Source organism: Panonychus citri, unplaced genomic scaffold (assembly GCF_014898815.1).
Source record: "Panonychus citri isolate SS breed McGregor unplaced genomic scaffold, ASM1489881v1 Contig00140, whole genome shotgun sequence".
Taxonomy (NCBI): domain Eukaryota; kingdom Metazoa; phylum Arthropoda; class Arachnida; order Trombidiformes; family Tetranychidae; genus Panonychus; species Panonychus citri.
The window spans coordinates 2,889,456-2,902,478 of record NW_026515545.1 but is presented as its reverse complement, the minus strand read 5'-3'; the positions used below and the strand labels follow the sequence as shown (position 1 = coordinate 2,902,478).

At 30.5% G+C, this 13,023-nt stretch overlaps 4 protein-coding genes across 4 annotated transcripts; 2 read left to right on the top strand and 2 right to left on the bottom strand.

Annotated features, from left to right (window-relative positions):
• Positions 1-2,132: 2,132 nt before the first annotated feature.
• On the bottom strand, positions 2,133-3,861 carry LOC128394931 (signal recognition particle 54 kDa protein-like). The gene is given in 4 exon segments (XM_053355309.1): positions 2,133-3,432; positions 3,533-3,574; positions 3,577-3,621; positions 3,624-3,861. Coding segments are annotated over 4 exon segments (1,488 nt in total). The 3' UTR covers positions 2,133-2,269.
• A 402-nt stretch (positions 3,862-4,263) lies between these two features.
• Positions 4,264-5,335, top strand: LOC128394930 (cytochrome c oxidase subunit 4 isoform 1, mitochondrial-like). Its single transcript, XM_053355307.1, has 2 exons — positions 4,264-4,641; positions 4,823-5,335. Exons 1-2 carry the CDS (start codon positions 4,356-4,358, stop codon positions 5,089-5,091), a joined length of 555 nt encoding a protein of 184 aa, XP_053211282.1. The 5' UTR covers positions 4,264-4,355; the 3' UTR covers positions 5,092-5,335.
• Positions 5,336-7,667: 2,332 nt separating this feature from the next.
• LOC128394929 (cytochrome c oxidase subunit 4 isoform 1, mitochondrial-like) lies at positions 7,668-9,139 on the bottom strand. The gene is made up of 2 exons (XM_053355306.1): positions 8,750-9,139; positions 7,668-8,573 (listed from the first exon to the last, which is right to left on the bottom strand). The coding sequence occupies exons 1-2, from the start codon at positions 9,033-9,035 to the stop codon at positions 8,305-8,307; spliced, it is 555 nt and encodes a 184-aa protein (XP_053211281.1). The 5' UTR covers positions 9,036-9,139; the 3' UTR covers positions 7,668-8,304.
• Positions 9,140-9,451: 312 nt separating this feature from the next.
• On the top strand, positions 9,452-11,336 carry LOC128394925 (signal recognition particle 54 kDa protein-like). The gene is made up of 2 exons (XM_053355303.1): positions 9,452-9,865; positions 9,968-11,336. The coding sequence occupies exons 1-2, from the start codon at positions 9,535-9,537 to the stop codon at positions 11,128-11,130; spliced, it is 1,494 nt and encodes a 497-aa protein (XP_053211278.1). The 5' UTR covers positions 9,452-9,534; the 3' UTR covers positions 11,131-11,336.
• The last annotated feature ends 1,687 nt before the right edge of the window (positions 11,337-13,023 follow it).

Here is a 13,023-nt window from a genome sequence, read left to right as displayed (position 1 = left end):
ACACATACTTTTTCAATGTTCGAATAAAATTACGAGCAACTTGCCAATTCTCGAGTTAACCTTATTTGGCCAGACAAGAATTATCATCTTCCTCATCTTCCTCATCTCTCTCTCTCTCTCTCTCTCTCTCCCTTTCTCTTTCTTACTTATCATCATGATTATCTTCTCTTTCAGATTGAAATAATTTCCACCATTTAAATGATTACTTACCACTCGAAATTGATAAACTTTTTTTCCATCTCTTAATTAGTGATTAGTTTTTTTCTCTCTCTTTCTAACTCACTCATTTACTCTAATTATAAAATGGAAATTGATTTTCTTCAAACAATAATCATAACTGTATTATCTTAATTTCCCACATGATATACTTGATTGAGTGATTCGGATTAATTAATCTTGATTGTTTTCTAATTCAATAGAATTGATTTTTCTTCTTCTTATTATTATTACATAACTTTTTCTCATATTTACTCAACTGATTCAACTGATTTCTGGTTGAAATGGATCCTTGATGTTAATTTGAAGGATGAGGATGATAAAAGATGACAAAGATGCTCAGTTATCATTATGATTATGCAAAGAAAACACTAATCAAATGATATTATTATTATTATTGTACAAATTTCGCTAAAATTAGTAACTTTAAATTTACTGAATATATAAAATTGGTACATTATAATTTGCGAGAACCAGATTAACCCAAAAGAGAAATGGATTAAATTTTGATAACAGAATTTATTTGGATACGATTTGGTTAATTCTATCGCGTCTGGGTGAAGATTAGTGAAGCCAAAGTTTTCTCCTTTTATCTTGTTCATCCATTCAGAAGATAATCTCGGGCTTATCTCCAAGAAATAAAACTTGAATTCGACAGAAGAAAGAAAAAAAATTCTGTAAACAGTAATGTACATATCGAAATGTTCACAATGTTCAACATTCTCATTCTCGTCATCATCATCAACGACAACAACCATCACCTCCATCTTCATCTTGTAAAGATAGTTGAACAAATATTCAATTCTGTCAGTCAACTAATTGTGATCAAAGCGGTTACTTAGATTTTTGTATTTCTAATTGTTTTCCCTTGTAAAGTGTTTCAATTGTTGGAAAAGGTTGAATTATGAAGGATGAGAAAAATTCTGATGATTATTATGGAATCAAGTTAATCAATTATAATCTCCTGATTAATTTGATATGATTGTTGGTTGTGTTAATTTATATACAAATGATTGATGAATCGTTTTCGAATCCATGTCAATCAAGTTTACTATTAATATGTCGTTAAGTTAATTATGTCCCAATAAGTTTGAACGTTAATCAACTGGACCAATTTAACGCCAGTTTCATCTAATGTAACAATTGGCTTGATACCGATAATTATTTTCTGTTATTCAGACGATTTAGAATTTTAAATCGACAGGATTTTCAATTTCTAAATTCTGCTTTCGTATTTAACTTTTATTAACTATTAATAACTTCAAATCACCAACTATTTAGTTATATTATTGATAACAATTACTAACTATCTCTATCTTGTAACGATTTAGGATGAACATGATAATAAACATCTAAAGGGAATTGATATGAATTTAATTTCTAATTGATGATGATAATTGATTTCGATTATTTTGAAAATCTCGAGCAAAAGATCTGAGTACAATTAGTCAACTAAATTCACTTAATTACTTGAGCTAAATTCTGGGCACCGATTCCCTTGGATTGGAACAGTATTAGGAATAAATTGTGATTCGTAAATAAAGATGAGTCGAAAATATTTGCCAGGTAAATGTTCAAATTATCGAACAATTTAAACCATTCTCTTCGATTGATCTGATGTTCTATCCTTTATTGTTCATTGTATTTTCCTTTGAGATAGTTTGTCTATTCTCCTGAATGATTGAGTTAATTGATATTCCATTTGTTTGGAATCAATTAACTTAAAATTTGTTATTAAAATCGATTTACTGTAAGAAACATCAACTTGTTACTCGGTAATAATTCAGTTCACCTTGGAACTTGTTTCGACTCTCATGCTATTCACATGTACGATATTCTTCTTGAATAAGTAGGAAATTTCACTGAAAACATTGAATTACAAGGTAATTATTGTGTATATTTCTGTATCATCAGGATCAGTGTTATCTAAATTTTAATTGTTTAGATAAACCAAATTATATGAAAAAAGAGGCAAAATTTAGTAGAAATTAATAAACAATTTACATTTATACACCATTCTTTACGAGAGCTGATTGAAACTTTGAACATTTTGTTATTGTTTATGCGCAGCCGATGCCGCTCCTTGTAATTGCCTCATCATGGTTTGTAATCCGGATAATCCACCCATTTGTTGTAAAATCCTCGGATCCATCATTTTGGCTACTTGTTGATTTAATTTAGCCATTTGCATAGCATTTACGTTCTTTGTCATGTCACCTCCTTTAAAGAAACCTTTGATTCCTCCCATTTTCTTGACCACAGCGGCAAATTTAGTAAATTGTGTCAACAATTCTTGTACCTCTCTTGATGTAACTCCGGCTCCTCTTGCTACTCTGATCACTCGAGTTGGTTGTTTGGAAAATAATTTAGCACCATCTCGATTATCGAGTTCACTATCACTCATTGAATCCATGATTGTCATTAATCGTTTTAATTTTGCCATAGAATCTGCTTCAGATGCTCCACGAGCCAATTCCTGTCCGAATCCGGGAATCATTTGTAATATCTGATTAAATGGACCCATTTTCATTATATTAGTAAATTGTTCATACATATCACGTAAAGTAAACTCTCCATGTTTAAGTTTCTCAATTAATTCCTCATTATCATCCAATTTTAGTTCGTTTACTTTATCAATAAGACCTTCAATATCTCCCATTCCTAACAATTTAGAAACGAAAGGTTTCACTTTGAAAGGCTCGAAATCATCCATATGTTCACCAGTACCGATAAAAGTAATCGGCGAATGAGTAACCGCAACTGCACTAAGAGCACCACCTCCTTTAGCATGACCATCTAATTTGGTCACTATTACAGCTCCAATATCCACTTTACTTTTGAATGCTCGAGCTTGTGCTTCACATGCATGACCAATGGAAGCGTCCATCACGAAAATTACTTGATTCGGATTAATGGCATTGCTAATTGATAACATCTCTTCAAATAAGGCACTTTCTTGTTTATGTCTTCCACTTGTATCCACAATTATTATCTCAAAACCTTCTTTCATGAATTTATCAACCCCTTCCGCCGCTACTACCACTGGATCCGCTTCCGTGTATGAACCATAAAATGGTATTCGGGCTTTAGTTGCATTCTGTTTAAGTTGATCAAATGCTCCAGCACGAAAAGTATCAGCACAAACCAGACAACATTTCCATCCTTTTCTCAGATAATAATAAGCCATTTTTGTACATGTTGTTGTTTTACCAGCACCTTAATAGTTGTAAATAATTAGTAATTAGTAATTAGTAAATAGTATTATCAATACATTTTCAATACAACAATTGAATCAATCAATACACTAAATTGTTACCTTGAAGACCTACAAACATGATTATGTTTGGCTTTCCTTTGTTGGTTGCCAAGCTTTTACTCCAGGATCAACTAATTTGACTAATTCTTGAAAACGGCCATTTGGATCATCCGTCTTTTATTAAGACCTGCGGCCATTTCATCGAAATCAATAACTTGACGGACATTTTCTCGCAATTGTTTCACCAATCGTATATTAACATCACCTTCCAGAAGAGCTTTACAAATCTCTTTCAATAAACTCTCCAAAACATCTTGGTCAATAATCGTCGCATTTCCAAGTGAACGTAAAGCATTTGTTATCTTACGTCCTAAATCTGCTAAAACCATTTTATTAATTAACAAAAGAAAACAATTATAACTGTAGATTAAATAAATTACAAATCACATTCAAAAAACCAAATTAAAAACATGAAATTTTGACAATTTTGAAAACCAAAACAAGGTAAACAAGATCAGCGACATCTAGACTTTGATCAACGAACAATAAAAAACAATCAACACAAATTAATTCAATTCTCAACAATTAATTAATTTATAAATTAAATTCCGATCCTCAATAACTCGGAACGATTTCCATAACCATAAAAAAATCTAAATTCAACAATTAAATTCCAATTGGAAAACAATTGATCATTTGAAATTCTTTCTCAAACAGCGTCACCTGTTGGGAGAAAAAAGAACCAAAAAGAAGTGATCCCATGCCCTTGTTCAAGAGCATTCGCATTCAAATGTATTGATTGAAGGCCTTTTTTTGTTTGTGTGTTTGGGTCTTAATTAGATTTGATTAATTGTTTTTTTTTGTTGGTGGTTGTTAATGAAAAATGTCTATTTTACACCTTCGACCGACTCTACAACGTGAAATAATTAAACTATTACGATGTAAATCTAATTTTAAATTATCTTCTGCTAGTTATTATGAATTTAAAGATATCATTGGTAACCGGGAGATAGTTGGTTATGGTAATGATGGTCAACCTTTTTATTATGATCGTCTTAATCAACCATTTCCAGCAATTAGATTTAAGGAAGATTCACCTGATATGTTAGCATTAAAAGAGAAAGAAAAAGGTGATTGGAAATCATTAACCATAGAAGAAAAGAAACAATGTAAGTATCAAAATTCTCTTTTCTCTATTTCCTCAAGTATCAGAATATAGAGAAGAAGAAGAGGAGAGAAAAGAAGAAAAGAAAAGAGATTTTCTTTTTTGTTTACTAATTTCCTTTTTCTTTTTCTTTTTAATTGTTCTCTTTTTTTTTGGTTCCATTTTTTTTGGTCCACTTTGTCTAGTATATCGACATTCATATTGTCGTACATATGCTGAATTAACAGCACCAACTGGTGATTGGAAACAAGTGATTGCTGGTATTCTTGGAATTGTTGGTTTGACTTTTCTAGTTGTTGTTGGAGAGAAAGAGTTTCTTTTTCCACCATTACCCGAGTCTATGAATGAAGAAAATACCAGGAGGTTCATGAAGTTTGCTCTTTTCAACAGAATAGATGAATTTGATGGATACGCATCTAAATGGGACTATGAAAACAATTGCTGGAAGAAATAAATACACAAACACAACAACAAAACAATCTAAATCATCTCTCTCATGTAATGTTAACCTTTCTCGTCGCCAGTTTTATCTTAAAGATCATTTTGAAATCTTAGGATCCAAAAGATCAGAAATCAAGTTTCAAATCCAATAACTTGAAAGAAAATGTATTGTTAAATTTAGATGAAAATACTACTCATGGAATTTATCGATTCTTGATGATTACACTAATAAATGGATGGTCATCTTTAGTCTCTCATCAACCTAATTATCCAAAGTGTTTATCTACCATCAATCGAAATACCAAGATTGACTCTAATGAAGATTTTCCTTCGAGCAATCAATTCAATTGATCAATCGCCTAACGAAACTCAGTTAATTACAACCAATCTCTTCTCTGTTTACTATAGCCTTTAATCTAATCTGATAGCAATTAGATATCTATAAGATAATCATAATACAATCAAAGATTCAATTCTCAACTAAATTAATCTGATATTAATTTTTGAGAGAAATCAATTCCAGTCAAAGTTTTCTAAATGATAACCAACCATTTACTTAATCAGGTGAATTGAATTGTATCTAAATTGACATTTGTTAATAATTCATATTCCCAATTAATTAAGAAAAAAATTAGATTAATTGTTATGAATTGAAAAATAGTCCAATTAATCAATTGATTGTCTAGCATAACCATTACGTGATAACTATTTTCTCGTGTTAATCAATATAATCAAATTTGAATCAGTTCAATTAAACAATCAACATTTCATTTCACGTTTATATTAATAACTATGAAAGTATCAAATTATTTTCCAAGTCACGAACAAATTTTAAACACAATTAAGATCACAATTATTCAAGAAAATGTCTTATTACATAATAATATCAAGTAAATCACCAAGCTGATAGTCATTTGAAACTTATTGATTAAGTTATTAAAAAATTGATCAACTGATCAATCAACAATTTTCAATGGTCTGAATCAATAAGATTGTAAAAAAAATCTCAGCGTTTTTAGTTGATTATTTTACCAGTTGAATGTTTAATTGTAACAATCTAATTTAACCTGATAATGTCTACTGGGAAAATTTGCCTAATCAACTTGGACATTGAAAGGATTCGAAGCTGTTGATTAGGTTAATTAACAAGCTATTTAGATTGTGATTAGCCAAGTCGAAAGTATTTCGAAAGCGGCCAAAACTTATCAAAAGTTTTCGAATCGTTTTCGAGTTTCCCGTTCATCTTTCGACCAGTATGATATTGATCGAGTTCCATATGTTACACCTCAAGTTGTGGCTCGAAATTATCAATCATCTAGATCAATGATGAATTCAAGATGAATTTGATCTGATCAATTTATTCGTTCGATACATGATCAGTCTCGTTCGGTTCCTTAGTTGATCCTTCCATCACCGATGAACGGGTACAAACCTATTTGACCGATTTTATGTTCCGGTCAAATTCAGTTTTAGTAAACTCATTCGAGTTTCGATGAGAATAGTTAATTAACTTTCTCTTGACTTATTGAGCGAGGTAAAGTTTATCTACAATTTGTAAACTTATGCAATTATGACCTTCGATTAGTGAACTAAACATGGTATTGTTACCGGTGGTCAGTACCTTTGGATGTTTACCTTATTCAATAGCACCATGTAAACGCAGTGTTTACGATACTCGGTCGGTGAGGAGGTACTTTCTGAGGCTCTATCGTGCCCACAAGAGTGTATTTCTAGTTATGGTAAAAAAATCTGATTCTGGTAAATTTTTTGGACAAAAATCTTATTCGTTTTTTGAACCTTACGATATAATGGCCGAGATAATGACCAATGGGCCAAAATGTTAATATTTTCCGATTTCTACAATTATAAATCAGGTTAGTACATTTTATCCTATCAAATTTAGGTAGAAATTTACTAATTATTATCATCATTTTTGGTGTTTATCAATATGAAACTGGTGAATGGCTTGGTTATCATACTTTTAAGATAATTGGTTTGTGTAATGATAAAGGTATTGATTATTGGTTAATTGCTAATACCTGGAATATCAGTTGAGGCGATGAAGGTAAATCAGTTGATTGTTTAATAATCATCCACTAATTGTAATCTTTTTATCCATCAGGTTTCTTCAAAATCAAACGCGGTGAAAATCAATGTGACATTGAATTTTATGTAATTGCTGGACAACCGATGAGAAAATATTTGATTGTTATAAGTTATGTATTTCCTTTTCCTGTTAACCATATATAAATTGGCTCAGCTAACTAAATAAGTGCTAACGATGGAGTAACCATGATATTGTCTTTTTTCAATTTACTAATTATTTATACATATATTCTGGAATAATTTGCGTCCAAGAGTTTAGCAATTGCTATTCTTATGGAATCCACGATTTTTGGCCTGATCATTTCAATGACGGAAACCTAAATAACTTGATAGAAAGAGGATGAAAATTTTTCCTTTTGATATTATACTTAAGTTAGCGGAAGTTAGCTAAAGAACTTGATGACTTTTTCTGTTGACAAAATCGTTATTATTAATTTTCTCCACTTTATTATATCTCGAAATCAGGTCACGTCGAACTCGGAATAATGTTCTGAACAGGTTAACCTTTATGTTTATAAATATTATGACAATCGATTTGTTAATAGTGAAAAGGTCGTTTTTCGTAGGTTGTTAGCGTTCGGTGGCGGTAATGACGATAATCTAATGTTCAGCACATTCAATTGTCATTTCGATTACAATTAATCTTTACATTTTATGATCATGATCATTGGGTACGATTCATTTTTCAAAATAAGACTTGAATTGATCAATAATTTGTCCAATTACATTTCTAATATTGATTTAAATAAAAGTGTTACAACCAATTTTAATGATTAATTGCCAATGATGATGAATATGAACCAATTGCTTTTTCAAATTGAAATGATTAACATAATTTATCAACGGAATAATTTAATTTTTAAAACTGAGACTATGGTTCTTATTATTATTCACGTTGACGATAATCCATTTCCGAGATTAAAGATTAGAGATTTGCATTTTTTTTTGTAAAACAATTGACTTTTTACAATTTAATTTATTGTATTTCTATTGACTACTTTGGGCAGCATCTAATTTAATGATCAGGTTACAAAATGGTAACACTCGATCATTTGTTAGTCGTTGATAACATTGCATGAGAGAGATGATTTAGATTGTTGTTGTTGTTGTGTTTGTGTATTTATTTCTTCCAGCAATTGTTTTCATAGTCCCATTTAGATGCGTATCCATCAAATTCATCTATTCTGTTGAAAAGAGCAAACTTCATGAACCTCCTGGTATTTTCTTCATTCATAGACTCGGGTAATGGTGGAAAAAGAAACTCTTTCTCTCCAACAACAACTAGAAAAGTCAAACCAACAATTCCAAGAATACCAGCAATCACTTGTTTCCAATCACCAGTTGGTGCTGTTAATTCAGCATATGTACGACAATATGAATGTCGATATACTAGACAAAGTGGACCAAAAAAAATGGAACCAAAAAAAAAGAGAACAATTAAGAAAAGAAAAGAAAAGAAAATTAGTAAACAAAAGAAAATCTCTTTCTTTTCTTCTTTCTCTCTCTTCTTCTTCTCTATATTCTGATACTTGAGGAAATAGAGAAAAGAGAATTTTGATACTTACATTGTTTCTTTTCTTCTATGGTTAATGATTTCCAATCACCTTTTTCTTTCTCTTTTAATGCTAACATATCAGGTGAATCTTCCTTAAATCTAATTGCTGGAAATGGTTGATTAAGACGATCATAATAAAAAGGTTGACCATCATTACCATAACCAACTATCTCCCGGTTACCAATGATATCTTTAAATTCATAATAACTAGCAGAAGATAATTTAAAATTAGATTTACATCGTAATAGTTTAATTATTTCACGTTGTAGAGTCGGTCGAAGGTGTAAAATAGACATTTTTCATTAACAATCACCAACAAAAAAAACAATTAATCAAATCTAATTAAGACCCAAAAACACAATCAGCAAAGTAAAACCGAAAGGCCTTCAACTAACCAAAGGTGAAAACAGAAAATTGAATGTTTTCCAAAAGTCGACAAAAAGAACCAAGAGATGGCGCTCAGTTCATTTGCTCGAAAATAAATTCAATTAATTTTAATTGTTCCAAGTAAGTTGAATCCATTAGGAACATCAATTAATAAATGATTAGCTTTATCATTAAATTTCTAATTGTCGAGAAATTAAAATTGTGACTTTTTCCAGTTAGAATTTAGTTAATTTCAATGTAAATTAAAAAGAAAATCGTATTTATTTTCGTTACCAAGAGATGTCACTGTTGTGATGAATTTTTGTTTACATCTACAATTTGATTATGTCATCAATTCATGTTTGCTTTTTAATTTTGTCTCATTGTTTTCTTTTTAATTAATTGTTTTCTTTTTGTTAATTAATAAAAATGGTTTTAGCAGATTTAGGACGTAAGATAACAAATGCTTTACGTTCACTTGGAAATGCGACGATTATTGACCAAGATGTTTTGGAGAGTTTATTGAAAGAGATTTGTAAAGCTCTTCTGGAAGGTGATGTTAATATACGATTGGTGAAACAATTGCGAGAAAATGTCCGTCAAGTTATTGATTTCGATGAAATGGCCGCAGGTCTTAATAAAAGACGGATGATCCAAATGGCCGTTTTCCAAGAATTAGTCAAATTAGTTGATCCTGGAGTAAAAGCTTGGCAACCAACAAAAGGAAAGCCAAACATAATCATGTTTGTAGGTCTTCAAGGTAACAATTTAGTGTATTGATTGATTCAATTGTTGTATTGAAAAATGTATTGGATAATACTATTTACTAATTACTAATTGCTAATTATTTACAACTATTAAGGTGCTGGTAAAACAACAACATGTACAAAAATGGCTTATTATTATCTGAGAAAAGGATGGAAATGTTGTCTGGTTTGTGCTGATACTTTTCGTGCTGGAGCATTTGATCAACTTAAACAGAATGCAACTAAAGCCCGAATACCATTTTATGGTTCATACACGGAAGCGGATCCAGTGGTAGTAGCGGCGGAAGGGGTTGATAAATTCATGAAAGAAGGTTTTGAGATAATAATTGTGGATACAAGTGGAAGACATAAACAAGAAAGTGCCTTATTTGAAGAGATGTTATCAATTAGCAATGCCATTAATCCGAATCAAGTAATTTTCGTGATGGACGCTTCCATTGGTCATGCATGTGAAGCACAAGCTCGAGCATTCAAAAGTAAAGTGGATATTGGAGCTGTAATAGTGACCAAATTAGATGGTCATGCTAAAGGAGGTGGTGCTCTTAGTGCAGTTGCGGTTACTCATTCGCCGATTACTTTTATCGGTACTGGTGAACATATGGATGATTTCGAGCCTTTCAAAGTGAAACCTTTCGTTTCTAAATTGTTAGGAATGGGAGATATTGAAGGTCTTATTGATAAAGTAAACGAACTAAAATTGGATGATAATGAGGAATTAATTGAGAAACTTAAACATGGAGAGTTTACTTTACGTGATATGTATGAACAATTTACTAATATAATGAAAATGGGTCCATTTAATCAGATATTACAAATGATTCCCGGATTCGGACAGGAATTGGCTCGTGGAGCATCTGAAGCAGATTCTATGGCAAAATTAAAACGATTAATGACAATCATGGATTCAATGAGTGATAGTGAACTCGATAATCGAGATGGTGCTAAAACTTTCCAAAAGCAGCCGACCCGCGTGATCAGAGTAGCGAGAGGAGCCGGAGTCACGTCCAGGGAAGTTCATGAACTCCTGACACAATTTACTAAATTTGCCGCTGTGGTCAAGAAAATGGGAGGAATCAAAGGTTTCTTCAAAGGAGGTGACATCTCTAAGAACGTTAATCCAATGCAAATGGCTAAATTAAATCAACAATTAGCTAAATCAATGGACCCAAGGATATTACAACAAATGGGTGGATTCAGTGGCCTACAAAATATGATGAGACAATTACAAGGAGCTGCATCAGCTGCTCATCATAAATGATTAATTACTCTGATTAGATTATTTTGTTACTACAATTTATACATTGGTAATTTTTAATTGACATTTAATTCACATCCACACACATAGATGAAATATTATAATTTTAATAATTATTATATTTATTATATTATGACAAAATTATCAAATCCGTTGTATAGTTTAAAAGTATTTGTTTGTTATTAAAAAAAAGACAGTTAAAGAAACGATTTACCTCCAACAATCAACTAATTGTCCTCGTTGAGAACATTAGACATAGACAATAATCAATCCAAGGTTATTATTACAACTTATACAATCAACCAAATATAATTACGATGTAATAACAATTAACAATCAGTGACAAAAGTTAATCGTTTCAACTGTGAACATGATTATCATTAATACTTATGAATCAATAGACTTTGATCATGAGACAGAAAACAAGGATTAAGGGATTAAGATTATTATTAGAAAATCATCTCTCATGGTTAATTGTCACCCTTAATCTTGTGATTAGTTGATTTAATTTTTGATTTCGATCCAAGTTTAAAATGAAGGTCAATCTAATATTAGGAACCATGGGAATCATTGCATCACCAATTCTGGTTTGTTTATGTTTCGATTTCTGGTTTTCTGGTTGATCAATTTAATTTTTTTACAGAGAAAATGAAAAACAATCAATAAACAATCAATTTACTATTTCTAATCGTCGATTAATTTGTTGAGTAAGTTAATGGTCAACACGTTAGTTAATTGTCTCTAATGTGATTTCCAAGTGATTAATGATCTAGAATGTGATTAAAAAAACTCTCGAACTGTTTAATCTTGTTCTGGATTTTGTTTTCTGCTGACAATATGGAAACAATTAAGTCTCTCTACAATTAGAACCACTAATTGCTACAAGTTTGCCAACTTAATGATCATTTGATTCTTATCATGTTAATAGTAAGATTTGATTCGTTTACTGTTAATCAACAATTTAAGTAATCAGCCCAACCCAATAGCTCATCTTTTTACTACTTTTTGATTAACAACAACAATTTTCAATATCTATTGATTATCTATTTGATATAATTAGTTAATTAACTGTGTTCCCTTTTAAATGAGCTTGAAATTATCAATACAAAGAAACAGCAAAATTCAAATCAATTAAATTGTGAAAATGATCATCATCAATTTGCCTCTTAACAAATCAAACTCCGTTTAATTGTCATCTCAATGATTTCTTAACGTAAACAATCAACTAATCATCATTTACCTTTTTCTCTAAGTGATTAATTAATTTTATCCTAAACAACAACAATACCATGAATACAATAATCCAAAAGACAATCAACTTTAACCATCTACTTGATTTACCATGTTAACCCTTAAACAAATTGATTGTAATCATATAACATAATCAACAAGATTTAATTGTTTCAAGTTTACCTCATAGTTACATATATTATCATTATTAATTGATATCTAGTTAATTAATCAACTAATTGTGATTGAAACAAAATCAAATGGATACATCGTTAATATCTGATTAGCTCAATTGAAAGCGAGGGAAAAACTTTCAGATGAATCATTTTAATCAACTACGTCTGTTAATTGTTGTTGTGTTTTAATTAATCAGTGAGATTACACAAGTAAACAAATTAGATTAATCTAATTGTGACGAGTCTCAATAGTTGATTAACATTTAATTGATTATAATCAATTAACCACCATGATGATCGTGATCAACAACAATTTGATTTAACAAGAAACAAAAAATCATTTCTATCAATGGGAAAATGTTTCCATCAACCATGTTAACTAATTGTTGAACTAAATTAATATCACAATCTAATCACCTGTTTTATTTGATTAATTTTAATTTGGTTATTGTTTTTATTAATATAATAAAGTGTCATCCGAGTTGTTAAT

What these genes read in the sequence shown, in the direction of transcription:
- LOC128394925 (XM_053355303.1), top strand. Translation starts at nt 9,535, where the DNA reads ATGGTTTTAGCAGATTTAGGACGTAAGATAACAAATGCTTTACGTTCA. An exon ending in CATGTTTGTAGGTCTTCAAG is followed by an intron (nt 9,866 to 9,967) that starts GTAACAATTTAG and finishes ACAACTATTAAG; the next exon opens with GTGCTGGTAAAACAACAACA.
- LOC128394930 (XM_053355307.1), top strand. Translation starts at nt 4,356, where the DNA reads ATGTCTATTTTACACCTTCGACCGACTCTACAACGTGAAATAATTAAA. An exon ending in CATAGAAGAAAAGAAACAAT is followed by an intron (nt 4,642 to 4,822) that starts GTAAGTATCAAA and finishes CACTTTGTCTAG; the next exon opens with TATATCGACATTCATATTGT.
- LOC128394929 (XM_053355306.1), bottom strand. Translation starts at nt 9,035, where the DNA reads ATGTCTATTTTACACCTTCGACCGACTCTACAACGTGAAATAATTAAA. An exon ending in CATAGAAGAAAAGAAACAAT is followed by an intron (nt 8,574 to 8,749) that starts GTAAGTATCAAA and finishes CACTTTGTCTAG; the next exon opens with TATATCGACATTCATATTGT.